This window comes from Acinonyx jubatus, chromosome A2 (assembly GCF_027475565.1).
Source record: "Acinonyx jubatus isolate Ajub_Pintada_27869175 chromosome A2, VMU_Ajub_asm_v1.0, whole genome shotgun sequence".
Lineage (NCBI taxonomy): Eukaryota > Metazoa > Chordata > Mammalia > Carnivora > Felidae > Acinonyx > Acinonyx jubatus.
This window is the reverse complement of record NC_069383.1, coordinates 93,418,752-93,446,199: the sequence shown is the minus strand read 5'-3', so window position 1 is coordinate 93,446,199 and position 27,448 is coordinate 93,418,752. Positions and strand designations below refer to the sequence as shown.

General features: G+C 41.6%; 1 protein-coding gene and 1 pseudogene across 1 annotated transcript in view; one reads left to right on the top strand and one right to left on the bottom strand.

Moving 5' to 3' along the window:
- Positions 1 to 1,320: 1,320 nt before the first annotated feature.
- LOC106974446 (annexin A2-like) lies at positions 1,321 to 2,555 on the top strand (annotated as a pseudogene).
- A 480-nt stretch (positions 2,556 to 3,035) lies between these two features.
- The window catches only part of RALA (RAS like proto-oncogene A), a 71,647-nt gene continuing 47,234 nt past the window's right edge, over positions 3,036 to 27,448 (bottom strand). The window contains exons 2-5 of the mRNA XM_027071613.2: positions 21,042 to 21,194; positions 18,393 to 18,601; positions 13,358 to 13,532; positions 3,036 to 5,019 (exon numbers count right to left, since the gene is read on the bottom strand). Coding sequence (XP_026927414.1) covers positions 4,897 to 5,019; positions 13,358 to 13,532; positions 18,393 to 18,601; positions 21,042 to 21,155 — 621 coding nt within the window. The 5' untranslated portion in view covers positions 21,156 to 21,194 and the 3' untranslated portion in view covers positions 3,036 to 4,896. The remainder of the gene's footprint in view (positions 5,020 to 13,357; positions 13,533 to 18,392; positions 18,602 to 21,041; positions 21,195 to 27,448) is intronic.

Sequence of the window (27,448 nt, the reverse complement as noted above, 5' to 3'; positions counted from 1 at the left end):
TCCCTCCCGCCTGCCTCCAGGCCCCTGCCCTATGTGGGGCTGCTGGAGCAAAATGCCTGGAAAGTCATTCTGCGTTTAAGAAAATATGGGAGGAGATTTCCGGCCTGCCAGAGGCAGGCTGACTCTTTCCTGACGTTATGGGAAAAAAGCTGTAAGGCTTGACTCCACAGCTGAGCTCTGCACAAAGTTTTCCCTCTCGGCGCTTGGTCTTTGTCTCAGCAACCAGGCTGTGCACACAGGAGGCCCCTTCGCCTCCGCCTCTTGTTCTCGGCTGCAGCCTTGGGGACGTGTGGGGCGTATCCCACCATGAATTCTCGTCTCCACTCTGCATTGTGCACGGAGCCAGACCACTATGCTTCCAGTGCCAGGTAACGGTTGCTAGCTCTGTGGCCCCGGGCAAGTTTTTCTGTTCTTTGGCCTCAGTTTCTTCATCTGCAAAATAGGGGTAAATGATAGCACCTACCTCATAGGATTAACACTAAAATTAAATACATATATACAGTATCTTGCATATAGGATGCACAGTTTGTTATAATTATTTTTCATGTTGACAATCATAAGAAATAGGCGGTCTAGCCCAGAGTAAGGAGGCCGAATACCTAATCTTTGTTGTTTTTTAACTTCCTCTCCATCGGCATGGGACACCGGGGTAGTTTCTTCCGTGTGAATCTCTGTAATTGTCTCTGACTCATGTTTGTCCTTCATCTGCTATATTCCCAGCAGCGCCCACGGTGGGGGATATACAAATCTACAGAAAACGAAAGGCATGAATGAAGACCTCTATTGACCTGCCACTCTTGACTTCCTAATTTGCTAAAGGAGACTTCTAACACTGGGTTAAAGCAAAAGCATTGCTTTGAAATCTTTACAGGAACTTTTGGTAAATGCTTTGATGGTTGCCAAATATTAAGTTTTATGTCCTTGTCACAGAATGGTGAGACATGAAACTCTGATTTAGTTTAAGACCAGAATTTAATCTAACCTCTGTTTGGTATATATGTAACATCATACCCCATACTGGTGTTAAACATGGGTCCAGTGAGGTTAAAACTATGCAGTTATAATTTATGTGCTCATTCTGGCACTGCTTATGAATTAACTAAGAAAAGTGGGGCACCTGGGCCGCTCGGTCGGTTAAATGTCCGACTCTTCTTGATTTTGGCTCAGGTCATGATCTCATGGTTTTTGAGATCAAGCCCCAAGTCGGGATCTGTGCTGACAGTGCAGAGCCTGCTTGGGATTCTCTCTCTCCTCTCTCTGCCTCGCCCCCACTGGCACTCTCTCTCAAAATAAGCAAATAAGACTTAGAAAAAAAAAACAATGTCTGCTGTTCATGAAATTCTCTCCAAGCTGTTTGGAGGGTGATCACTCCACATTCCCAAGTGCATACGGGTCCGTCCAAGGGCACACCAATCTTGATCAGCCTGAGAGTGATCCTCTGAACCCTGAAATGACCATCAAGACCAAAGGTGTGGATGAGGTCACCATTGTCAACATTTTGACCAACTGCAGCAAGAACAGAGGATACTGCCTTTGCCTACCAGAGAAGGACCAAAAAGAAACTTGCATCAGCTCTGAAGTTAGCCCTGTCCAGCCACCTGCTCCGTGTGATGCTTCTGAGCTGAAAACCTCCGTGAAGGGGCTAGGGACTGATGGGGACTCCCTCATTGAGATCATCTGCTCAAGGACCAACCAGGAGCTTCAAGAAATTAACAGAATCTACAAGGAAATGTACAAGACTGATCTGGAGGACATCGTTTCTGACACATCTGGTGACTTCTGCAAGCCGATGGTTGTCCTCAAAAAGGGTAGAACGGAAGACGACTCTGTCATCAATCATAAACCAACTGACCAAGATGCCCAGGATCTCTAGGATGCTGGAGTGAAGAGGAAAGGAACTGATGTGTTCAAGTGGATCTGCATCATGAGTGAAGAGTGTGTCACCTCCAGAAAGTGTCTGGCTACTTCCAGGGATAAAAAGCTACTGAGCTATGACATGCTGGAGAGCATCAAGGAGTCAAAGGACACCTGGAAGAGGTTTTCCTGAACCCGGTCCAGTGCGTTCAGGACAAGCCCCAGTATTCTGCTGACTGTACGACTCCATGAAGGGCAAGGTCACTCACGATAAAATCCTGACTAGAATCATAGTCTCTCGCAGTGCAGCGGACCTGGTGAAAATGAGGTCTGAATTCATGAGAAAGTACAGCAAGCCCCCATACTACAGCATCCAGCAAGACAGGAAGGGCAACCATCAGAAAGCGTTGCCATACCTGTGTGATGGGGGTGACCGAGGCCCACAACAGCAGGAGCGGCCAGGAGTGGTGCTCCTCTGTTTCCAGCTAAGTTTTAGAAAATAGCTTGTGACTGACAGTCCCCTTGTGCCCGTCCCCGCGAGGATGACCTTAGCAGTGTCCCCTCACCATCTTTATTTCAGTTGCCTAAGCACCGTCTGCCTCTCATGTCTAGTCTTTTTAGTGAAAGAAATTAACATTCCAGGGAGTTGGAAGGGACATCTATGTGAAACGCTTTGCCTCTTGTGTACTGTGTCATGAACAGATGAAGAAACCAAATTTTTACTTTATCAACAAGAAAGAAAAAAAGAGAAAGGAAGGAAGGAAGGAAGGAAGGAAGGAAGAAAAAGAAAGAAAAGAAAGGAATGGTAGGTAACAGCATGGTTACTCCTGCCACAGTTTGGGAATTAAATGGTCTCTGGGGATCATTCCGATTAGAACACGATATAAAGCTGGCCCCCAGCCATTTTAGTTTGGCAGTCTTCTAAAAGTAATGTGCAGTTGTGACCGCATAACAGTATCTTCCACGTAATCGTGCACATGGGGTCCTCCCATTTCTGAGCCCTCCCTGAGCCTAAGCAATGACTTTATTATCCAGGAAATCTGGCATCACTCAAAAGAAAGCCCTAAACTGAGAGTTCAAGACACTCAGCGGCTTTAAAATCTCTGATGAAGAGGCCCAGGTCGGGTCGTCTGAATTTTACATGTTGCATATATTGTAAACATCAAGTAACACCACAAGCATTTAAAAAAAGGAAGTTTATTGGTCTTTAAATGGCTCAAATTGCAAATAAACCAATCGGGTAGTGGCATCAGCCTAAGACATGTGATGCGTCTTTGTCAGTTGGCTTCATAGCACCTCAGTACCCAGGAGAGGAAAGGTCTCAAAGCAAAGTCACAATGTTAGTGGTTAGGACCCCTGGTTAAATAAGACTGTGATGAGTACACACGGAGACCGCCGGGCCCGCGGGGCCAGGGTTACATTGGTAACTTGAATTCTGCACACGGCATAGCCTATGAAAAATACGAAACGGAAGATGTACATCTCAAACCCTTTAAGGACAAATATTTAACATGACAAGTCAGATGTAATATCTAAAGAGCTGAGTTCCTAAAAAGCCTATTTTTGTTAACTTCACATACACACCCGTTACCTGGAACGCCTGAATGCATTTTTCACTTGTTGAAATCAGGACTGAGCAAAAAGAAAGACAAAGTTTATTGAATTAGCCGTCTTAGCCCCATTCTGAAGAAGATAACAAAAATCTGGACAGTGGTATATTTCCCATTGAAATTATGTTCCCAAACAGCATGCTAGAATTCCTCCAGTGGGCACGGCACGCCAGGGCGACACAGGCTGGTGTTCGGTCTGCAGATGCCAAACATGCCTTCTGCACCATACTCGGGGTTCACTGCATGATGTTAGTGTTAGGAAAGCGTGGCTCCGGTGTTCTCCATTATGAACACGACTACAGGGACTCCCGGTAACTCTCCTGCAGCCAAACTGTCACCTCCTAAGTGCAAATGTAGAAATGAACCGGCCGCAAGCACGCACACCTTCCCGAATGTTCTAGTGCAAAATGCATTAGCATTAACGACACCTTTCCTGTGCCCTGCTCCCGAGAGACCAACAACTTAACACACGCTCACCACTTGTAAAAAGGGAGTTCCAGGGACCGAGGGTTCACCGAAACAACTGTACTGAATCCCCACAGTCTACAATTATCTTACAAGTATGGGCTGGCCCTTCATGTCAAACTACCTTACGGTTAATGAAAAGCGATCAAGGAGCTCTGGACCCTTACTTTCGAGAACCAGAGTATGGCACACATTTTAAGTTTGGACAGACTCCTAGCAGACAGTTATTTTGCAAGAATCGTCTATACAAAAGTTGTACTCCATACCAGGCAAATACTCTCACCAGGACACGTGGGGCAATGGGCCCACGGCACCAGCGGGGACACATCCAGAATGACACAACCGGGTACTTTTCAGTTTCTAAATTAAGGCATATTCAAAAATTTCCATGTACAAGTTTACATCACTTTTCTACGTTAATCACCAGGTAATTAATGCAGGTTCACAGATGAATTACTCTCAATTTAACTATATGCAACAATCATGCCAATAACTTTTCTTCTATATTTTGCATAACAATGGTTAAAAAAAAGTGGTACAGTTTAACTACCATGTTCACAATTGTCATTTTTCAAGGCAGTAGAAGACCAAGACATTTTAAAATGATATAAAATTTAAGCTTTGTAATAAACCAGAGGAAGTAGCCTTTCCTCTCATCCCTCCCACCCCGTCTCGGCTCTAACAGTTCCAGAAAGACTGCCCGCGACACACAAACCCATACGCTACATTCAGGACCGCGATAAATGTAGGCAATTATGAGAGAAGTTGAACTCTGCTTCTTGGTGAAGCCACATTAATTTCTTTTTTAGTGAATTTGACTCTCAGTGCAGTTCCAATTCATGCTTTTAGTGATACATAACAATTTCCAAATCGTTAAAGTAATTTCAGTCAATTGAGCCTTCAATGGCAATGCTTATAAATTATATTTATTAGTATGGTCAAGATAAGAAAGGAGTTTGGACTTCGATTATAAAATGCAGCATCTTTCTCTGATTCTCTTGGCTAAACTTTTCCTCTTCTTTTTTCCATTCTTTTCTTTGCTGTCTTCCATTTTTCTGGCTCGAATTTCCCTCATTAAGTCAAAAAATACCTAGAAAGAAGAAAATAGGGTAAATAAAGCCACCAGATAGTATGACCTTGGTACTTCTTGGAACCGGAGCAGTAAACCTTGGGAATAAGTAAGAGTAACTACTTAAGAGCTTTTGTCTGGGGGCCACCTGGGTGGCTCTGTTGGTTGAGAGTCTGACTCCTGATATCAGTTCAGGTCGTGACCTTGTGGTCGTGGGATCGAGCCCTGTGTTGGGCTCTGGGTTCTGCACTGAGTGTGAAGCCGGCTTGGGATTCTCTCTCCCCATCTCTGCCCCTCCCCCACCCATGCGTGCTCTCTTTCTCTCAAAATAAATAAACATTAAAAAAAGAAAGAGCTCCTGTTTGAGGCGTGTAGGGACAGGAAAGCACAAAACTAGAGTCTTCTTCAAGTACACTGGGAAAATCGGGAAATGTTCTGAGTTATGCTTTTTGGTAGAAATGTTCACAAAATATAACCTGATCTTCCCATCCCAACTTTCAAGACAAGTGATGATAGCTCCAAAGACAAAATTCAATGGACCGTCTTTGAGCAATTTACAATTAATAAATGTATCTTACCAGTTCATCTTTAAAAGTAATTAATTTATGTTTAACAAAATTTATATTTAATAACTGGTTTTTCCTCAGGTCCATTTTTAGAAACAAAGCTAAGGAAAGTGAGTGCTTCCTTTGTCATTTTGATACCAGAGGCTAAGAATTTATCAAGTCTGTCTTGATGTCTAGAAACTGGCAAAGGAGAGATATTAGTATAATAATTTAAAAATTACTAATGTAACAACTCAAAAGTTAAATATCAATAGCAAATGTCTGAGTGCAGACAGACAAGAGCCTAGAAGGGTAAGGGCTCACACTGTACACGAATAGTTATGTGCGTGTATGATGAATGGATGAATAACTTTCATGGTTTATACCCAAATTCTGAATTAAAAAATTCAGTTATTACTTCTATTTTATTTTTTTATTTTTCTCAAGAGCATGAAATAAGAAGTGACACCACACCGATTAAAAACAAACATTTAAAAAATTCTGGTTAGCTTGTGCATTCTGAATGCTGTTAAGTCAACAAATGTGGGTTACGTAACGGCCAGTGTGCCTTTTCAAACATGCCTCCAGCTCTCTAAAGGAGACCGACTGGAAAAGCAAGGTGCCGAAAAGCACAGGTGGAGAGTGAGCCTGTGCGTGTGTAGAATATGGGTTATGTGGATCCGCCTGCATGTGAAGTAGAAACAATGAAACCAAACACTAGTATTATTTTGAGGATGAAGGGAACAGGGTACAGGGAACAGTGAGGCATCTCTGAATACATCTCGTTATACAACTTCTATTCTGGAAATGGACATGTCTTACGTCTTAAAAAATGAAACTGGACACAAAAACTGAGAATCAAACTAAAACAAATAAGACTATACGTAGAGTTGGTGACATAATCCTACGGGGGACAGGATTATTTCGAGGGACTTTAAAACACAGTATACAGAATGTACGTCTCAGAAGAGAAGCCGAACAGAAAAACAAAAACAAAAGCTCAACAAATAAAAAAGACGGATCTCCGACATCACTTTGTAACTTGGCTGTTACTAGTAGCAGTGGTATCGTCCTTTTGAACAGTTTTATACAGATGCTACAGGACAGTGTAAGGGAGCAATTATGTTGATGTGGGTTAGGAACCAAGACTTCCAGTGTAAGAGAAGAGGGGTCAAAATCCCGAGTGCTAAACCTGAATCAGAAGTAACGGTGGGCTCTCAGGATTTGCTTCCTTGTAAGAATACATATGTGCCAGCACTTCACTGAAGGGACACGAAGCAACGACAGCCCAACAGCAATAAGCAAATTAGTCCCCAGGCTTTGGCTGCTAAATACCATTCCTGCCAAGGGAACCAGCGTTTCCTAGACAAAGTGGACGATTCCTGATCTGGAGTGAAAAACAAAAAGTCAGTCAGAAAGCAAGGAGGCTATTAAAAAAAAAAAATAAGGCAAGGAACAATCAGAGAGACTAGTGGGTTAAGTCAAATGGACACAGGACCAACACACAAGGTGAGGGGAATGGTTAAAACAGGGAAAAAGTGAGCAAAGAACATCCACAGAGGATGGAGGAGACGAAAACACACAGGTGACACAGACCCCATGGGCCCACGGGCTCGGCTTCCCCAGGATGGAGATTTCAGAACCCTGTGCTTCGAGTCCACAGTTGGCCATCGGGGCAGGGAGCTTCCAAACTAGCTACGTGTAATATCCGAGGACTCCCCTGCGGCTTTCAGATGTGGACTTATCACTATGGAATAGACATCAGAAGAAGGTTTAATTTCTAATTTTAGATAAGTATCCGCAGTGAACTTCAAATGAATCCCTATTAGAAATCGCCAAGGTCATCTTGACTAGCAAACGCCGTGGGGAACTTGTAAAGTCTGCATCAGCTACTATAATGAGCTAAAGCTAATGGAAGCTCTGTTCCAACGGCCACATGGAAGGACACGCATAACTAGGGATAAGAATAAAGGGCTGTGGGGGTGCCTGGGTGGCTCAGGTGGCTGAGTGTCCAACTCTTGATTTCGGATCAGGTCATGATCTCAGGGTCGTGGGATCAACCTGTGTTAGGTTCTGTGCTGAGTGTGATGCCTGCTTGGGATTCAATCTCTCTCTCTCTCTGTCCCTCTCCCCCACTTGCGTGTTCTCTCTCTCTCTCTCTGTAAAAAAATAAAAATAAAAAAGAATAAAGGGTTGGCTTCGACAACCTCAGGCACATGATCATCCCCAAAGCGCAGGGCTGCCTTTGACTTTTTTTAATATAGACCCTTTTCAAAATTACTTTTCTCTGTTTGCTCCCACCTCTTCTTCTCCTGTCTCCTTTGTTTTCCCATTCCCATTTTAGGGCAACCTGGTATACACAAAATTTGGCTCTTCTAAATCCAGAGTAGAGATCACAGGATATCCTTCTCACACAAGTCAAAATAAGACAAAACTAGATAAACATACAAACAGGCTCAGAATGCTAGGCTTACAATACTTACAGCTGAAAAAACAAAAGTTACTAGAAACGACAAACACCTCTCTTTTGAAAAGCATCAACAGGGGTGCCTGGGTGGCGCAGTCGGTTAAGCGTCCGACTTCAGCCAGGTCACGATCTCGCGGTCCCTGAGTTCGAGCCCCACGTCGGGCTCTGGGCTGATGGCTCAGAGCCTGGAGCCTGTTTCCGATTCTGTGTCTCCCTCTCTCTCTGCCCCTCCCCCGTTCATGCTCTGTCTCTCTCTGTCCCAAAAATAAATAAAAACGTTGAAAAAAAATTAAAAAAAAAAAAAGAAAAGCATCAACAGACAGCTTAAATCTAAACCTCTGCCTTGTTTGTTTTAAGCACTTAGACATTATTAAATTTTCAAACAGATTAAGGATCTACCATAAAAGCCAACAAAAAAGAAGGGAAAAAATTATAGGTAAGTTTTTTTTAACTTTTTAATTGTTTTTAAGTTTAGGATGGGAGACAGCTTTTCTAAGAAAGCCACAGAACCCACGAGTCAGAAAGGAAAACACTGAAAGATTTCACAACATAATCCCTAGTGTTTTTCCATGGCAAAAGACAAGAATCAGCCAAGTTAGAAGATGTAGTATGGATTAGGAGACAATATCCACAACAGATATAAATGGACAAACGGTTAATGTCTTTACTATAAAGTACGCTTTAGGAATCAAAATAATAAAGCCGTAAGATCAATGGGCAGAAAAGAAAGTAATTTCAGAGTTCACAGAAAATGTACAAATGGAATGGCCCATGAATCAACTACAACATGTCTCATTAATTATCAAGAAACAATGGTTTAGCCACCTCCCTGGTGACTTTGAAAGGTTGCTTCACCTGGTGCTGGGAAGACAGTGGGGAGAGGGTTTTGGTGCAAGTAAGGACGCTTTCTGGAGGGCACCCTGTTATTAAAATTCACAATGCACCTTGCATGGGTGCACAGAAAGCTCACCGCAGCACTGCTGTGAGAGAAGACACAGCGGGCAATCGGCACGTCACTCACAGGAAAATGGCTGAATTACGAAAAAGCCCAACTATGAAACGCTTCCTAGATGTTTACAAGAATGTGGTATGTCTATATGTAACGGCATGGAAAGAACTACATCTGTTATGAAATTTACAAAGCAAACTACAGAAATACATGATCTACATACACAGAAATACTATATATATGTTGTATATACACCATATGTATATAAATGTGCTACATACACTACAAAAGTCCTATTTATATGGGGGGAAAACAAGCAAACATAAGCTTTCCCTCAGATTCTACACGCCGGGTCTGTAAGTGTAGATAAATGTCTGGAAAGACACACCTGATCAGCAGTGGTTGGTTACCTTACAGGAAGGGGAGGGGAGTGACTCACTTTTTCTCCTTATTACAGATTTTTCTTTATATAATAAGCATGTGTTCATGTTTTTAATGAAAACACTTAAAAATAAACAGACTACATTTCTCCTATAACTCTTTCCCCAACCTAAATTGGCTCTCCTGACGTAATAAATCACACTCTCCTTTTTGACATCTACTTGCTCAATCTGTTTCCATTACTCCAAGATGTTCCTTAAAAATTAAGAGCAACCTTAAAAAAAAAAAAAAATTAAGAGCAACCTTGGAGCCATGATTTAAAGAGCTGGAGCATTTAGCTAGAAGGCTACTAACAAGGTCGTCAGATGAACCTGGCACCCAGTGAGTCCACAAGCAGGTTTTCCATGTGGTTCTCTGCCTCTGGGTGACTCCTCTGTGACAGGCATGGCCTCTGCGACAGGCGAGGCCCCGTCTCCCTCTCCCTCTCCCCTCTCTCTCTCTCTCTCTCTCCCTCTCGAGCTGGCTCAACCACTCTGATGGTCCTGAAGCTTTTCACAGGGAGGATTCAAAATCTGCCTCTTTGAAACTTCAACCCAACGGTCTATTTGGAATCCAGATGAGGACAAGACATGAGACCTTACTCTTGTAGGGAGCTAGTATTTGTTTTTTGTGACAAACAAGATACATGCCAGTTTAATAGGAGCCAGTATTAACACTTGCCACCCCCCGACAATCTGTGCCAGGCTTCCAGTAGCGGGCGACATACAGCCTGGGAGACACCACAGGAGACACCATTGTGTCGAGTAAAACAGTGCGGAAATGACACGGGCACCAGGGTTGGCTGCACCCAGAGCCAGCAGATGCCATCACAGGCCTTTTGAAGTTGAATCAGGTGTATAATCTTTCCACTTCTTTTCCGCATCTAAACAGTGAGCACGAGAAGAGTATGCCTTACAGAGTTAAAGACAAATGGTCTGTGCTGGCCACAGTGCCTGGGTCTTACAGACACCATTGAATATTAGCTCCTTTACCTATTAACATTATTTCCTCAGCAAGAAACCAAATATAACCTAATTCTAGAAACTGAATAGCTGCTGCAAGTTACTTTTATTTAGCCACTGAGGTATTTTATCTGGCAGTCACTCCTCAGGGTGAGTAGTACATCAAGTTACAGTATTCCATATGAACTTGTACCTACCTTCCTTCCTTCCTTCCTTCCTTCCTATCTATCTAATCTATCTATCTATCTATCTATCTATCTATCTATCTATCTATCTATCTATCTATCTGAGTGTGCATCCGTGCAAGTGGGGGGGGCAGGCAAAGGAAAACAGAATCTTAAGCAGGCTCTACACTTAATGTGGATCCCAACGTGGGGCTCGATCCCACGAACTGCGAGATCATTACCTGAGCCAAAATCAAGAGTTGGACGCTCAACGGACTGAATCACCCAGGCGCCCACCCCCACCCTGCTCTGCCCCCGTACCTTGGTTTATAAGCGTCCACATTTAATGTAATTTTGCTTTGGAGAGGTGACCCTTGAGTACAGACGATACTTTGCAAAACCGGCCACAGCAATACTCCCTACGCACTCTTCCAGCATCTTACCATTCTCCATCAGCACGTGGAGTCCATTCCCCTTCCTCCCAAACCTGGGTAGGACCTGCGACTACTCCAGCCAACAGAATGAAGTGGAAATAATGCTGAGTAACTTCCCTGCCTAGGTCATAAAAGGTGACATGGTTTCTGCCTGGTTCTTATTCTCTTGTGACACTGGCTCTTGCTCTAAGAAAGCCTAAAGTAGGACACAACAGAAAAGGTTACATGGCGAGGAACCGAGCCATCCCTGGACAACAGCCAGTGTCAACTGCCTGGATCAGGCATGTGTGGACAGTCTTTAGAACTTAATCAGAGGGCCTGGATGCCTCAGTCAGTTAAGCTTCTGACTTTGGCTCAGGTCATGATCTCATGGTTCGTGGGTTCGAGCTGGGTATCGGGCTCTGTGCTGACAGCTTGGAGCCTGGAGGCTGCTTCGGATTCTGTGTCTCACTCTCTCTGCCCCTCCTCTGTTCACACTGTCTCTCTCTCAAAAATAAACAAACATTAAAAAAAAAATTGAAAAAAAAAAAAAAAAAAAAAAAAAAAGAAAGAAAAGAACAGAACCTAATTGAAGATGCTTCCAGTTCCCAGACTTCAAGCTTTTCAGCTGAGGCATGAGACACTGTGGAACAGAGACGAGCCAACTCCACTGTGATCTGTCCAAAACTTTGGCCCAGAGATTCCATGAGCATAATAAATGGTTACTTTCACCCATAAGTTTTGGGGGTATATTTTGTTACACAGCCAGAGTAACTAAAATAGCCCTATACTTTCAACTTTCCTATTTTGAAAATACATGCATATGGCAAAAAATTCACGCCAGCAGATGACAGCACAGAGATTGTTATAATGACCGCTCCATAGCTTTTGTGGTTACTGCTCACCTCTTGGACCCACTGTCCTTAGTTTGAATAGGTTTTAGAGTGTGTTCTACAATTGCTCATCAGTTTGGAAGAAACGAAACACACACACACACACACACACACACACACACACACACATATTCAATGCTGCCTTTCAAAACCCCAAACACACTGAACTTTAAAACCTATTTTTATTAGTACTTTAAATACATTTGCCATAACTTTGGAGAAAACTGGTATAGACTATGTAGAAATCTTATAACACTCATTTTGTACAGATCTCTTGGAACTACAGGAATCTCACCATGGGACAAGAAATCTAATCAGCTTAAGACAGTATCGTGACATTACCTAAAGACCTACAGTAATTGGGGGTGCCTGGATGGCTCAGTTGGTCGAGTGTCCAACTCTTGGTTTTGGCTCGTGTCATGATCTCATGGTTTGTGAGTTTGAGCCCCATGTTGGGCTCTGTGCCGACACTGCGGACCCTGCTTGGGACTGTCTGTCTGTCTGTCTCTCTCTCTCTCTCTCTCTCTGCCCCTCCTCTACTTGCCCATGCATACTCTCTCAAACTAAATAAATAAACTTAAAAAAAAAACCCACAGCAAATGAAAAGAAAGACTAATTTTTTTTAACTAATGATTTCTGTATTGGTATTACGAGTCTACAGGCACAAGCAGACCAATTCGCTAAAACTTAAAGCCACCCAGAGCAGTGTTACTCAAAGTGTGGTCCACCAGGCCACAGTCTGTACCACCTGGAGCTTCCTAGAAATGCAAATTCTCAGGTCCCACCCCACAGCAAATGAAGCAAAATCTCTGAGGGTAAGACCCAGGAATCCATGTGTATTAAGTTTCATAGACACTTCTGCCAGTTAGAGTTTGAGAGGCACTCAGTAGAGCTTAGATGCTTGGAGGCTAAAAGAGGCCGTGTGTGGAGGGCTCAAGGGGGCGGTGCCTCAGTCTTCCTAAACACTGAAGACGCAGGTCTTGGCAGCAGGATGAAATAACGTATGTGGGCAGGTTCCCAGGAACAAGGCAAGGGTGTTCCTGGCCTGGACTTGGCGAAGGGCCAATGTGGACAAAGAAGAGGGCTCAGGGGGAAACAGAGGTGAGGGTAGGGGCATAGGTGTAGTAACAGATTTCAAAGCCCTCTTATCTGGGGATCCTTTGTCTTCGGAGGTACCTTTACTTTCGAGAACTTAAATAGGGCTGGGCAGGTGTCAGCTCAGAGGACACTTCTAAATTATCCAGCCGCTCAGGGTAAGAAAAAAGAAAAATTAAGAAAAGGCAGCGATTCGGGTCAGAAATCCTATTAGTGCTAGAAAAAAACCACTTAGCTGTGGTGTCTCATGTTTTAATGTCTCTTGGGACCCTGAGGACAAGGTGAAGTGAGAAATGCCTAACATGTTGCACTTGAGCATTTAGGGCAGATAATAATTAGCACATACTAAATCACCATTTGAAAGTTTCACAAATCTCTGGACAAAATGCAGCTGAGTTAAAGCAAATCAGCTTATTAACGTGATGTAGCAGTAAGGACAGCCACCCTTTACCTTGTCAACATTAGCTCGAGTTTTAGCAGATGTTTCCACATAGTTGACATTCCACTGGTCGGCTCTGGTTTTCGCCTCTTCTACAGAAACCTGCCTTTTATCTTCTAAATCTGATTTGTTACCAACCAGCAGAAATGGAACATTCTCATCTTCTTTTACTCTTAAGATCTGCTCCCTGGATAAAAGAAAATGAGAAAGAAATATTAATATCACCCCCACAGGTTAAGCTAACAAAATAACTAACACCATCTGCCATTAGCCTTTACGTGTGTGTGTCTACATAACAACAATTAACTCAATCATGGCACGGTAGGGCGTGTGCTGCACCTCTTCCTTATTCTACCACCAACCACTTGAATTACACACTTCACTGTCGAAGGGAAAATACACTGAAGAGAGTAGCAATATGGTAGTGGAGGCACAAAAGCAAAGTGTCAAAGGCTACTTCCTCCAAGTGTTTTTGAAAATAAGCTTTCAACGTAAGGATGGTTTTAGATTTGCAAAAAGTAGTGAAGACAGTGCAGAGAGTTCCCGTATTCTCCACACCCTGTTTCCCCTACTGTTAACACCTTACGTCAGCATGGTACATTTATCATAGTGAAGGGACCAATCTTGATACATCATTATTAGCTGAAGTCCAAATTTTATTCAGATGTTTTCAGTTTTTCCCTCCTGTCCTAAGATCCCATCCAGGACACCACATGACATTTAGCTGTCATACTGCCTTAGATTCCATGTGACTCTGACAGTTCTCAGACTTGCCTTGGTTTTGATGACCTTGACAGTTTTGAGATGTGCTGGTCAGCTAATTTGTAGAAAATCTCTCAACTGGTATTTGTCTGATGTTTTTCTCATGATTAAATTGGGGTCATGGGATTTGGGGAGGAAGACCACAGAGGGAGAGAGTGCCATTCCTATTACCTCATATCAATGGTCCTACCAAATGTTTTAAAAAAACCCACACATGCCAGAAATCTCTGCAAGTCTGCTCTGGAGTACAGCTTTTGTATTCACAGAGAAGTTATATGCTGTCACCAGTTCCAAAGGTATCATGGCTCTCTGTCCTTCTTAGGCGACTGTGAGCAAAGTACTTCTTTGCCTCAGTTTCCCATGCATAACATGGGGCTAACAATAATACCTTCCTTATAAGGTTGCTATGAGGATGAAACGCAAAGTACTTAGAGTTGTGCCCAGCACGTAGTAAATATTCAGTAAACGTTAGCTGTTGTTAATCATTATTATTACTGTGTTGGAGAAAGTGGTTTTCTTATAAAATCAACACTTTCTTGCTAACTTACCGGTGCCTCCCCTCTGAAATTATTAAAAGACGTTGGAACTACAGGAACACAAATAGTTCAGACTAAGAGAAAAACGAGAAAATCAAAGGGATTATTGGGATGACAGGTCAGCAGAGTATACCTGGTTTTGCGAGGATCTATCATGATAAGATAGATTTGAGAGACTGAGTATGAATCTTCATCAAGCCTTGATCTCAGATTTGTCCATTTTGTGCTTCTTAGATTTTGTGCTTCTGATTTTAAGAGATAAGATGTAAAAAATGCGTGCCTTAGAATCCATGAAATTCGCTAGTATCTGGCTTGTCTTGTTAATGCTTCGAAGTGTCTGGTGTGTGGTGAGCACTGTATGAGTATTAGGCGGTGTGACTACCTTTCCTGTCACTTCATTCACCTGATTTCCAATGTTGTAAATATTCTAACAGACTCAGTGTTTGTAGGCAGCTCTTTGGACCTGAATTCCTAGTTTTTCTTTCTTTTTTTGAGAGAGAGAGAGAAAAAGAGAGACAGAGAGAGAGGGAGTGGCAGAGACAAAGGGAGAGAGAGAGAATCTTAAGCAGGCTCCGCACCCAGTTCCTGATCCCGACACAGGGCTCAATCCCATGAACTGTGACATCATGACCTGAGCCAAAATCAAGAATCAGATGCTAACTGACTGGGCCACCCTGGTCCCCCTAATTTTTTTTTTTTTTTTAATTCCTAGTTTTTCTACCGTGAACAGATTGTAGACCATATAGTCACCTCCATCTTCCACTGACTGGTACTTAGCCTATTACCCATCCTTTTAGGAAGTTACAATGTCAGCCAGGCACAGGGACTTGGTGACACATGCTAAGCTGTACTACAGGGCTGTGATGTTGTCTACCATCCACGTGATCTCTTGCAAAGAGCACGTCAACACTCACCATCACTACTATTAAATTTATGACGTATTTGTGAAGGGGATATCAGCCAGTCCAAATCTTTTTCTACTGCTGGTGACAACAAATTTGCTGTTACCTCCTTAACCAGTTTCCTTTGTGATCAACAGCCTCACACTAAGATGTTAACAACACCTGACTTACTACTTAATCTCACTAACCACCAGAGACTGACTCTGGCATTTGTGACTAGTACTTCTGGTCGCACGTAGATATAGTCATTAACTTATTTCTTAATAAATACCTCATAAGTTACTGAGTCCAATGCTCCAGGAAGACCAATACTGAAAATACAGTGTGATTAATGCTATCAGAAATCTGGCGTTGGAAAGCCTGGACCTTCTGGGTTCAGAGGTGAGAAGACAATATTCATGAGAGTTAATTAGCTGGTTTTAATTAGCTACTTTCCTGGATGTCAGAGAAAGGCACTGCTATATCTACAACCTTCCTACGCATTTTACTTAATGTGATGCTCCCTTTAAGCGGAGTTTTAGAGGCTATTACAGAATTTTAGAATAGGAAAGTACTTTTATAAACTGGTCCAACTTTTTCATTTTTGACATAAGAAAAGTGAGAACCAGAAAAAAAAAAAAAAGAACATTTTCTAACATTTCTATCAAACGTTTACTAAACATGCCCTGTATGATATATGCCAGGAACGGTACCAAATATGGGTCCCGGGGATCCTCAGGTGGATAGGAAATGGGTCCTGCTCTCAAGAGTTTTCTCCTGGTCAGGAAAAACACATGCAAATCAAGCTGATGCTACAAGTGCAGCGAGTGTGCTCTCAGAGCGGGGCCAGGCACTCTGCACACAGAGGAGCAAGCAGTGGGTTCCGCCCTGGGGACAGGAGGCCCAGGAAGGCTGAAGAGAGGAGCCGCCGCTGGTGCCACACTCTGCGGGTCAGACCAGGTGGAGCGCAACCACTCGGACTGTCTCAAAAATGCCTTTCCTGTGTCGCCACTGAGTCACTGGGACTGTTATGGGAAGGGCAACACACTGGAGGGACAACAGAAGAGTAATGAATGATTCACTTATTTTCTGTAAAAGCCACAGCCCAAGATTCTTACTCTCTTTATTCCCTTGAGACACCACTTTGGTTTTGGCAACTACGGTGACACATTTATCCCATCACCTAGAACAGGACTTGCTCCATAATAAGCGCTCAAATATGTGCTGAATGAGTGAATAAGCACTGACAGTTCTCTAACTTTCAACACGTCTCCCAGGACTGTAAGTTAGCAGGGCCTGCCACTGGGTGCACTTTATCCCATACATAACTCCTTCTTTAGAGACAACAAAGTTAATTTTACAAATATATGTGCATTTTAAAAGTTTCTCAATGACGTGTTTTGTCCTTGAGATTCCCTGAGTTCTTGACACTTTCGAATGCACACGGAAAGGAGGCTTTCTGTAAGCCCAGGTTCAGTTTTTGCTCAAGTGCTGGAAAACTTCTTTCCTTATCTGTGGAAATCCTTCTCATCCTTCATGCTCATCTATCTCAAGAAGGCCTCTGAGCTCCTCTCCTCTCCTGGTCCCTGTAATCATCACTGCCCACGTCTCCTACTCTGTCACTACCTTGCTCTTGGTTTTAGGCCTTCATCATCTAGGCTGTGTGAATCTTGAAAACAGAGGGTTCACCACATGCTTCTTTTGTGTGCCTTATACCAAGGCAAACACTTAAACAGAAATAAAAAATATATAATTAAAGACTACTTTTGGGGCGCCTGGGTGGCTCAGTCGGTTAAGCGTCCGACTTCGGCTCAGGTCATGATCTCACGGTTTGCGAGTTCGAGCCCCGTGTCAGGCTCTGTGCTGACAGCCCAGAGCCTGGAGCCTGCTTTGGATCCTGTGTCTCCCTCTCTCTGCCCCTCCCCCACTTGTGCTCTGTCTCTAACAAAAATAAATATACATTAAAAAAAATTTAAAAAAAAAGACTACTTTTGATTACGCATGTAGTAACTGAGGCTATTCAAGAACTTATTCGTGGCATATTTCTCTTAGAACCCCTCTCCCCTTCACCAACCGCCTCCCTGCAAACCAAATGGATGACAGAATTTGATTAGACAAATAGTAAGTGAGATATAAAAACTATTGTATCACACAACCCAGTGTACCACTCTACGGTATTATTACTTCTATTAATTTTATTTTTACATTTATTTATTTTTGATAGACAGAGAGAGACAGAGCACAAGTGGGGGAGAGGCAAAGAGAGGGAGACACAATCTGAAGCAGGCCCCAGGCTCCAAGCTGTCAGCACAGAGCCCGATGTGAGGCTCGGATTCACAAACCGCGAGATCATGACCTGAGCTGAAGTCAGACGCTTCACTGACTGAGCCACCCAGGCGCCCCTACTTCTATTAAGATAATCGGTGTGCACTGTCGGGGCATCTGTGTGGTGAGGAGGATGGCGATGTGCCCGCTCAGCATCACACGGGTGCTGTAAAGCCAGTGACTAACGCAGAAAGATCTGAAATCTGGGTCAGAGCTCCATTATGTGATCCAAGCATCAACTATTCCAGCAGCATTAGTACTGTACTCTGAAGAGAAATACTCCAGTAACGCCTAACAGACTTTGGGGACTGAGGCTGCCACCATCTCACGTGCCAATACAGAGGGCACGGGGATGGCTGGAAGATTACACGACGTACATGGAACACCCGAGTGTACATGCACTGTGGATGGAGTCACGCACTACCATCAAAGAGGGAATAAACACAACTGCACGCAGAGGGAAAGACTAACAAGTAACCACCTCTGGTTGTCCACTTGTTTCTGGGGAGGACACCTGTACAACGGCACTCGTCCCTGACACACCTGAAGTCGGCTGTGGCTGCAAAGGATTCCATTTCTGTAATCGAGAAGACACAGAGGAAACCCTCCCCACTCCGAAAGTAGTTGTCTCTAATTGCAGCGTAATCCTCCTGCCCAGCTGTATCCAAGATATCGATCTGCACTTCCTCCCCATCCAGCACGACCTTCTTCCGATAGCTGTCCGCTTTGGTAGGCTCGTAGTCCTCCACAAACTACAGAAGATGAAATAGAGATTCACGTGAAGCTGCTGAAATAGTACAGAGAGGTCCCATGTACTCTTCATTCAGGTTTCCCCGATGGTAAAAACTCATTCATTTAAATTTTCATTTTAGGTAATTTGGTGGCTTCGACATTTGTAAAAAGCCAGGGTTAAATGATTAACTCTAGACTGTTTACAGCTTGAAAACGGTGCTGTTTTCTTCCTTAAAACACCATAACTACAAAAGCTATTACACATATATTTAATCAAATACATAAAAATTCCTTTCAATGTGACACTAAATATAAATTTTCATGCCAGAATTGTGGAAATAACTTGAAAGTAAGTCAATATTTAGGTAAGCATTGAGAGTTGTGAAATCTCTTTTCTAAAATGAACCAAATCAAAAAAGTTGACTTATATTATTACTCAGTAGAGTGGCAAATCATGAACTTTTAGATCTCTCTCTAAACATCTGATTTTTAAAATAACAGTACAACTAAACAACTTTACATTCCCACATCCATCTTCAACTCTGTAAATCTCCACTTGATATTTTTGATCACTGTATCATTGTTAGCATGTAAGGATGTATACATACACACTTTTGTAGGGTTTTTTTTATTAGGTCCTATAAGTATTTTCATTATCTGATATGTTCTTATATATTGGCTCAATGTCTATATCCCTCTACTAGAATTTAACTCTTGGGAGTAGGGACTTGACTATTCTACTCATCACTCCATCTCCCAGAGCTTAGAACATGTCTGAAACATGTAGACGCTCACTAAATAATTATTAAAAATACGAACACAGTGTATTTGTAACTATAAAGGCTATGGGACATTCTACCATATTTACATGCTAATTTTTATTTGCATATTTATGAATATCAAATACAAATATTCAGATAGCACATCAGATACTATGGTGAATATTAGTATTTATCAATACTAAATGAAAAGTTAAGCATTCATCAAATGTAAGGTATGTGAACAGTCTTACCTTTTTAAAATTTTTTTTCATTTATTTATTTTGAGAGAGAGAGAGAGAGAGAGAGAAAGAGAGAGAACATGCACACATGTGGGTGAGGGGCAGAGAGACGGTGAGAGAGAATCCCAAGCAGGCACTACTACACTGTCAGTGCAGAGACAGATGAGGGGCTTAAACCCACAAACATGAGATCATGACCTGAGACGAAATCAAGAGTTGGATGCTTAACCAACTGAGCCACTCAGGTACCCTGTGAACAGTCTTACTTTTGACCTCCTCCATATTGTCAAGAAGGGGCCTGAAATTAGCGATCAGTTTGAAAGACTAGTTATTAAAATGAGTAGTAGGGAAAACAGAACAGATAAATCAGCAATTTCATTTAAAGTACCATTTCAATCTCCTCTCTTTCCAAATTTTTTATTATAGTCCCCAGCGAACAAGATAATTGATGGAAGCGTTTTGTGTGTGACAGAATGCTGATGAGCAGGAAATAGGAGACATTGGGTGGTAAGGATCTGCAGGATTTGTTGTCAGGAGACCAGGCTTAGAGCTTGGTCACTCATCAGAGATCACTCTTCTTGGGTTGGGTAATCTCCCTGGGGTTCTGTTTTCTCATCCGTAAAATGGGGATACTACCATACCATGCAGGATTGTTATGAAGATTAAGTAAGAAAGAATAATCATAAAACCCTGCTTCTATTGGAAGAATTGAGGATAAATGCTTAAAATGGATTATCAACTCTTAAATCATTTAGGCTTGATAAGAGCCCTCTGGGGAAAGGCTATACTGTTGTCTTAACTCTAGGGAAATAAAGTCCAACATAAATACAGGAACACAAATCTGTAACCTTCTAGTGATTATATTTTAGGGCCATAGCCTTTACTTGTTTAATGATGAGTATATGCTAAGCCAAATACTACAATTGATTTCTCCATGATTATTAAAATTATTTTATTTTTGGGGCATCTGGCTGGCTGAGTTGGAGGTGCATGTGACTCTTGATCTCTGGGTCATGAGTTCAAGCCCCATGTTGGGTGTAGAGAGTAGTAAATAAAACTTAAAAAAAAATTATTATTATCATTACTATTGTTAAAGTTATCACAGACACCTATGTATGTTAACTTTAAGTCTCAATTAGGTACTTTACCTACTAGTTCTATTAATTCAAGGTGGGAATCTCCATTAAAACACTTCAAATGAAAAAGCCAAAGTTAGATTGCTTCAAAATAGGTACTGTTTCCAGTTCTGTTTTGTTTTTAAAGTAAAGGTTTTTAAGGATCTTGAATTATTGACTCGTTAAATCAACACGTGTACAAATAGCTCTGAATTTAAAAACAGGAAAAAATGATTACTAGCTTTCAAGGACTTAAGGAATACACCTAAAACAGCACCAAAACTAAGCACAGAAATACTCTCTGAAAGCCCAAACTTCGATATCCATTATAAAATCGGCACTTACCTCATCATACATGAACTGTAGAGTCAGAGCGGACTTGCCCACACCACCACTGCCCACCATGATGACTTTGTGTAAGGCCAAAGAATTCTGACCCTTGGGCTTATTTGCAGCCATCTTGTGTCAAAGAGTTTTCAGCAAAGGCTTAAGAAGAATCTAGAAGAATAAAAAAATAAGTAATGCTCAGTACAGTCTTCCTCAGAATTCCAAGTGTAGGAAAGAGATAAGGTGTCCTTGGGCTTCAAGATACTAGTTTTCATTCTTCGGTGATTTTCAAAAAACGGCAAACGAAGCACGCTCAAGAATCACTTATGAGAGAACACCATGACAATACAAGTATGTGACTCAAGGGCATTGCTCCTACAATAGCTAGTTTTCAGTAATGAGCTATGACCAAAGGTGAAAATTTTGCAGCACAACCACACGCTGACAATAACGAAGTATTAGATGTATTAGAATATCATCACACAGATTAGGAAAACAGGCTTACCAATCACTTGGTCTTCATATTAACCTTTATTGGCAATAATTAAAGAGATGTTTCTTCTAAGTCTAGGAAGAAACAACTGACCAAAAAACCCACAAAAACCAAGGTTGCTGATCGAAAGGCTTACTCACTGTCAGTTTATAAAAGAAGAAACCTCATGCCAGTAACTTGGTAGCAGAATTAGACAGAATCCAATACTGTAGATCAGAGCTCTCAAGGGACATCGTGGAGGAGATGGCTGATCTAACTTAAATCCCTGGACCCAGTGCACCCTCATTTTCTTCAGAAAGTGCATTTGTTTACTGCCCTCACGTGCTTAGTGTGTGGAGACCGGATCCTCCAGAGGCTGGGGTGCTGCTGTACACTAACGGCACCCCGTCACTCTGGCTCCAAAGCAGGTCCCTTGGCCGGGAGGTCACGGCAAACACGGGGTTTGGGTGGAGCCCAAGTGAGGAGCCTTTCTGTTACTAGAGGCTCGAGGGGTTGTGCGTGGCTGCAACACCCTTCCTTCTCAGCGTCTTTTGACTTGTTTTGGTCCTGGGACAGCTTTCCCAAATTGCAGCTCACTGGACCACACCTGATCCTGCCTGCCTCTCCGTCCTGTGCCCATCTCCCCACTCGGCTGCATCAGTCCCACACTGGCCTCCTTCAGTTCTTCAGATGCTCTTCTGTGCCTCTTGGCCCTTGCCATGCAGTATCCTGTATTTGGCATATTCTTATGCAAGTTGGCTAAGACCTCTCTGTTTCTGGATCTCAGTCTTACCTGAAACTCGACCTAAATTATGCTCTCCTCTGCCCTGTGCGCTCATATAGCATCTGATACTTTCCCTCGTGACCATTATCACGAGCTGAAATTGCTTGAATGTGTTAGTTGCTTAATATGGGTCTTCTTCCCGAACATACCAGAAGCGGGTTGAGTGCAGGGGCCATAGTCTAGTTGGTTTACTTTATGCTTAATGTGACTAACATGGCTGGGTAAAGTCAGCCACTCAGTACGCATGTGCTGAATGAATAAACAAATGTTTTCAGTCTGACAACCTTGGGGAGTAATTTAGACTGTACTGGTATAAAGTAGCCATTGCTACTAGAGATTCAATCACAAGTCTGGGCAAGGACAGTCTACTGTGGGTCTGTGCCTCACACACTGGCTATAACCCAAGAGCTGGGCCCTTCTCAGGCTCTGCCCAGAAATCACGCCCATATGACTATTTGCCCAAACAGAAAAGTCTTAAAGAAAGAAACAACTCATAATCTTACTATCCATTTAATATGAACATGTTATACTTTGAGACTGCTTTCAATCTACGTGGAGCATAACTCTGACACTATCCGTGCAATTTCTGATCCCGTTCTTATTTCTGTAACATTTTAGCAGAAGCAGTTTGCACTGTGAAGTGTATTGTAAAGACTCTACACTTGGAGGCTAGCAGTTTTATCAACTCAACAAACAAGAACTGAGTCCCCCCTTTTTCCTGGGTACCAAGGACATGATCATTAGATTGTGAATGGCTATCACTGCTCAGAAACAGTGAAAAATATCAGTGTATTTCAGATAACTGATAGCCTTATTCAAATAACTAAAAGCCTTAAGTATACTAAGCCTCAGTAGCTTATGGAACATGCTCTTGCTGGTGTTCCTATATAAATCAGGAAATGATCCTCACTATTATGATCCTTACTTGCTGGCAGCTATAATCATTTCATGACTATGTAGCTACCGATTTTTATCTATCTATCTATCTATCTATCTATCTATCTATCTATCTATCTAGAGTGTGTGTGCATGCATGAGCTGGGAAGGGACAGAAAGAGAGAGAGAGAGAGAGAGAGAGAGAGAGGGAATGAATCCCAAGCAGGCTCCGTGCTGTCAGCACAGAGCCCAATGCAGGGCTTGAACTCATGAACCCGTGAGATCATGAAATCAAGCATCAGTCGCTTAGCCAACTGAGCCACTCAGGAGCTTCTACAGATGTATTTAAAGTCACAAAACTGAATGAACTCACTTTGGGATAAGATGAAGATGGGTAAGAGAAGGCAGCAGAAGAGATATCCCTGAGACAGCTCAACAGACTTGTTCAGGAGGAAAAGTGGCCACTCAGGAGGAAATCCAGTAATTATACATAGAAACTAGTTGACTGTCAAATCCTGCTGGGAGACTGAGCTGAGATATAAGAAGATAAGAGACTTACAGAGAATTGATTACTAGATTTTGGCAAGATGGAGATTGCTAATAACCTTGGGGAAAGTCATTTCACCAGTGAGGTAGGAATCACAGCCTGAATGGGGTGTGTTGAAGAGAAAACAGGAGGTACAAAAATGCACTTTTTTACTCTGAAGATGAAGAAATGTGGCCATAGATGGACAGAGTTTTTGTTTGGTTGCTTTTAAAACGTTATTAATGGATGTTCATATGATAATCATCCAAAAGAGGCAGAAACACATTAACACCAGAAAGGATAAAAACTATATCGTCATCTCATTAGATGTGGAAAAAGTATTTGACAAAGTACAATATCCATTGATGAAAAAAACTCTCAACAAAGTAGGTTAGAGGAACACACTTCAACATAATTTTTATTATACACACACACACACACACACATATATATATATGGAAAAAATACAGCTACCATCATTCAGGAACAAGATAAGGATGTCCACTCACCACTTTCATTCAACACAGTATTGGAAGTCCTAGTCACAGCAGTCAGACAAGAAAAAGAAGTAAAAGGCATCCCAATTGATAAAGAAGAAGTAAAACATTCACTATTTGCAGATGACATGATGCTCTACATAGAAAACCCTGCAGACCACCATAAAACTACTAGAACTGATAAATGAATTCAGTAAAATCGCATATAAAATTAATATACAGAAATCTGTTGCATTTTTACACACAAATAAAGAAGCAGCAGAAAGAGAAATTAAGAAAACACTCTCATTTACAACTGCACCAAAAATAGTACGATACCTGGTGAAGGGGAGGGGCAGAGGGAGAGGGAGAGAGAGAATCGTAAGCAGGCTCCACATCCAGCACCAGAGCTCAGAACTCTGGGCTCGATCTCAGAACCATGAGATCAAGACTTGAGCCAAAATAAGGAGTCAGATGCTTAACTGACTGAGCCACCCAGGCGCCCCTACTGTTCAATTTTTTAAAGTGATGTGCTAGAATAATACTATAGAACCTATTTGGTTAGGGGTGGGTTTTGAGTTTTCAAGCTGTTTTTCTCTGCTTCGTTCAGAAATTGGACACCTACACCATGCTCAAAATATTCATTTAAATATGAATTACCTGATTTTTCCCCCTCCTTCTCTTCCTTCCTCCATCAACAAAGGCACCGCTTTTGGTGCTGAGGCAATGGAGTTGAACTCCACAGGTCTAGGGTCTTGCCTCATGTTTAGCTGAGGTGTATGCATACTGTATGAGTTTCCTGTTGCTGCTGTAACAAATTACTACAAACTTATAGTGGCTTAAAAGAATACAAATTTATTGTATTACAGTTCTGGTTGCCAGAAATCCAAAATGAGTCTTAAGGCTCAATCAAGGTATCAGTTGGACAGATTCTTTCTGGAAGCTCCAGAGGAGAATGTATTCCTTGCTTTTTCCAGTTTTTAGAGACTGGCACTCCTTGGCTCTTAAACAGTCTTAAATCTCTTTGAAAAAAGAATTACATCTCTTGGCTACATCACAACAATCTCTGCTTCTGTGGTCATATTGCCTTCTCTTCTATGGTAGTCAAACCTCCTTCCACTTCCCTCTTAAAAGGAGACTTGTGATTACATTTAAGGCCCACCAGAATTTTCCAAAATAATATCTCAAGATCCTTGATTTAATCACAAAGTCTCTTTTGCCATAGAAAGTAAGATTCACAGATTCTAGAGATTAGGATATGAGTATCTCAGGCCATTATTCAGCCTACCACATAAAGTGGGTCAAGGTGCTTCAGACCACAAACCTTCAATCCAAATTCTAAACTCTCTATTTTAAACTTTAAGAAGTTTTCTAGAAACGATCAACCTAGTTCTCCAATACTGAATAAGGAATACTCTTATCAAGTAAGATATCAAATATTCTCTGGCCACCAAAAGTGAAAAACCCAATGATCTTCATATTTCCAGAGCTCATTATCTTTAGACTTTCCTAATAAAGGTACTTATTATTAGTCTAGCAAAAATATTAGCTGGTAAATTCTTTAAAAAAAATTTTTTTAATGTTTATTTATTATTTTCATAGAGAGAGACAGCATGAGCAGGGGAGGGGCAGAGAGAGAGGGAGACACAGAATCTGAAGCAGGCTCCAGGCTCTGAGCTGTCAGCACAGAGCTGGACGCTGGGCTCGAACCCAGGAGCTGTGGGATCATGACCTGAGCTGAAGTCGGTTGCTTAACCAACAGAGCTACCCAGGTGCCCCTCTGACTGGTAAAAGTTCTTAATGAGAGATTCTTTGTCAATAAAGAGATTAAATGAATCATTTACTTCCCCTCCTATTTCAATAGTGCATTAAAAGTTTATGATCACCAGAAGTTCAGTTCCTATCAAACCATTACTAATCACATGTAGGTAGAGGCCAAATTAGTGACTCACTCTCAGAATATAAAGTATTTCATACAACAACTCACCCATGGCACTCCCTATCTGCATTAAGAATATCTGCTCAATAAAAAATTCCCAGGAATTTATTATAAAATTAACAATTTCAGAAGAATTAGAATATACCTGACCAAGGAAACAAGATACACTATTCCTTTTTGAAAGAGTTTTTTTTTTTTTTTAAGACTATTTAGGTTTATTACCAGGCACAAATAACAATATTGGTATATTTTTCCAGCCATTTATTTATTTTTTTTTTAATTAAAAATTTTTTTTCTTTTTTAACATCTTTTTTTTTATTTTTATTTTTTAACGTTTATTTATTTTTGAGACAGAGAGAGACACACAGCATGAATGGGGGAGGGTCAGAGAGAGGGAGACACAGAATCTGAAACAGGCTCCAGGCTCTGAGCTGTAGGCACAGAGCCCGACGCGGGGATTGAACTCACGGACCACAAGATCATGACCTAAGCCACAGTTGGAAGCTCAACCAACTGAGCCACCCAGGCGCCCCAATTTTTCCAGCCATTTAAATAAGGCACAGGTATTATGAATAGTGTTTAATGCTCCAGAGTATGGAAAAAGCTTCCAAATCCTCCTCAGAGAGCTAGCTTAACATTGATAAAGTTCTAACAAAGAGATAATAAAGGAAATGTAGATTAACTGATCTATCATGTGAATACAGTGCAAAAATTCTAAATAAAAAATGTTACCATATAGAATCCAGCATATTAAAAGAATAAACCAAAGTGGCCAAGTAGAATTCAACCAGATATTGTAAGAATAGCTTTATATTTTAAGAAGTCAATAGAATTCCTCAAATTAATAGAAGAAAATAATCATATTATTATCTGTATAAAGCCTATACTATTTGTAAAATCCAAAGTCTGCTGCTCATAAAAACCTTAATAAAGTAGAAATTTATTGGTACTCACTTAATATAGAAACTGGCTACCTTAAAGCCCACACCCTAAAAGTATCACTGTGCTTCATGATAAAATAAAACATTTCCATTAATGCTTTTTTCAGGAATAAGAATGTCCACTATCACCACTCTTCAGCATTGTTCTGGAAGTGGCATCTGATGACATCAGAGAGAGAAATAAGGAGCAAATGACCATTATTAACTGATAATACGATTTCATACTTAGGCCAAAGGAATCAACTGAAAAATTGCTATCAAAAAGAGATTTCAAAGGGTAAATGGTTCTATACCAAATATGTTGTATAAAGAATGAATTTCTTTTCAAATAAACGGTTAGAATGTATAATGGAAGAAGGGGCCAAAGCAATTAAATGGGGGAAATGACAATCTTTTCAACAAATAGTCCTG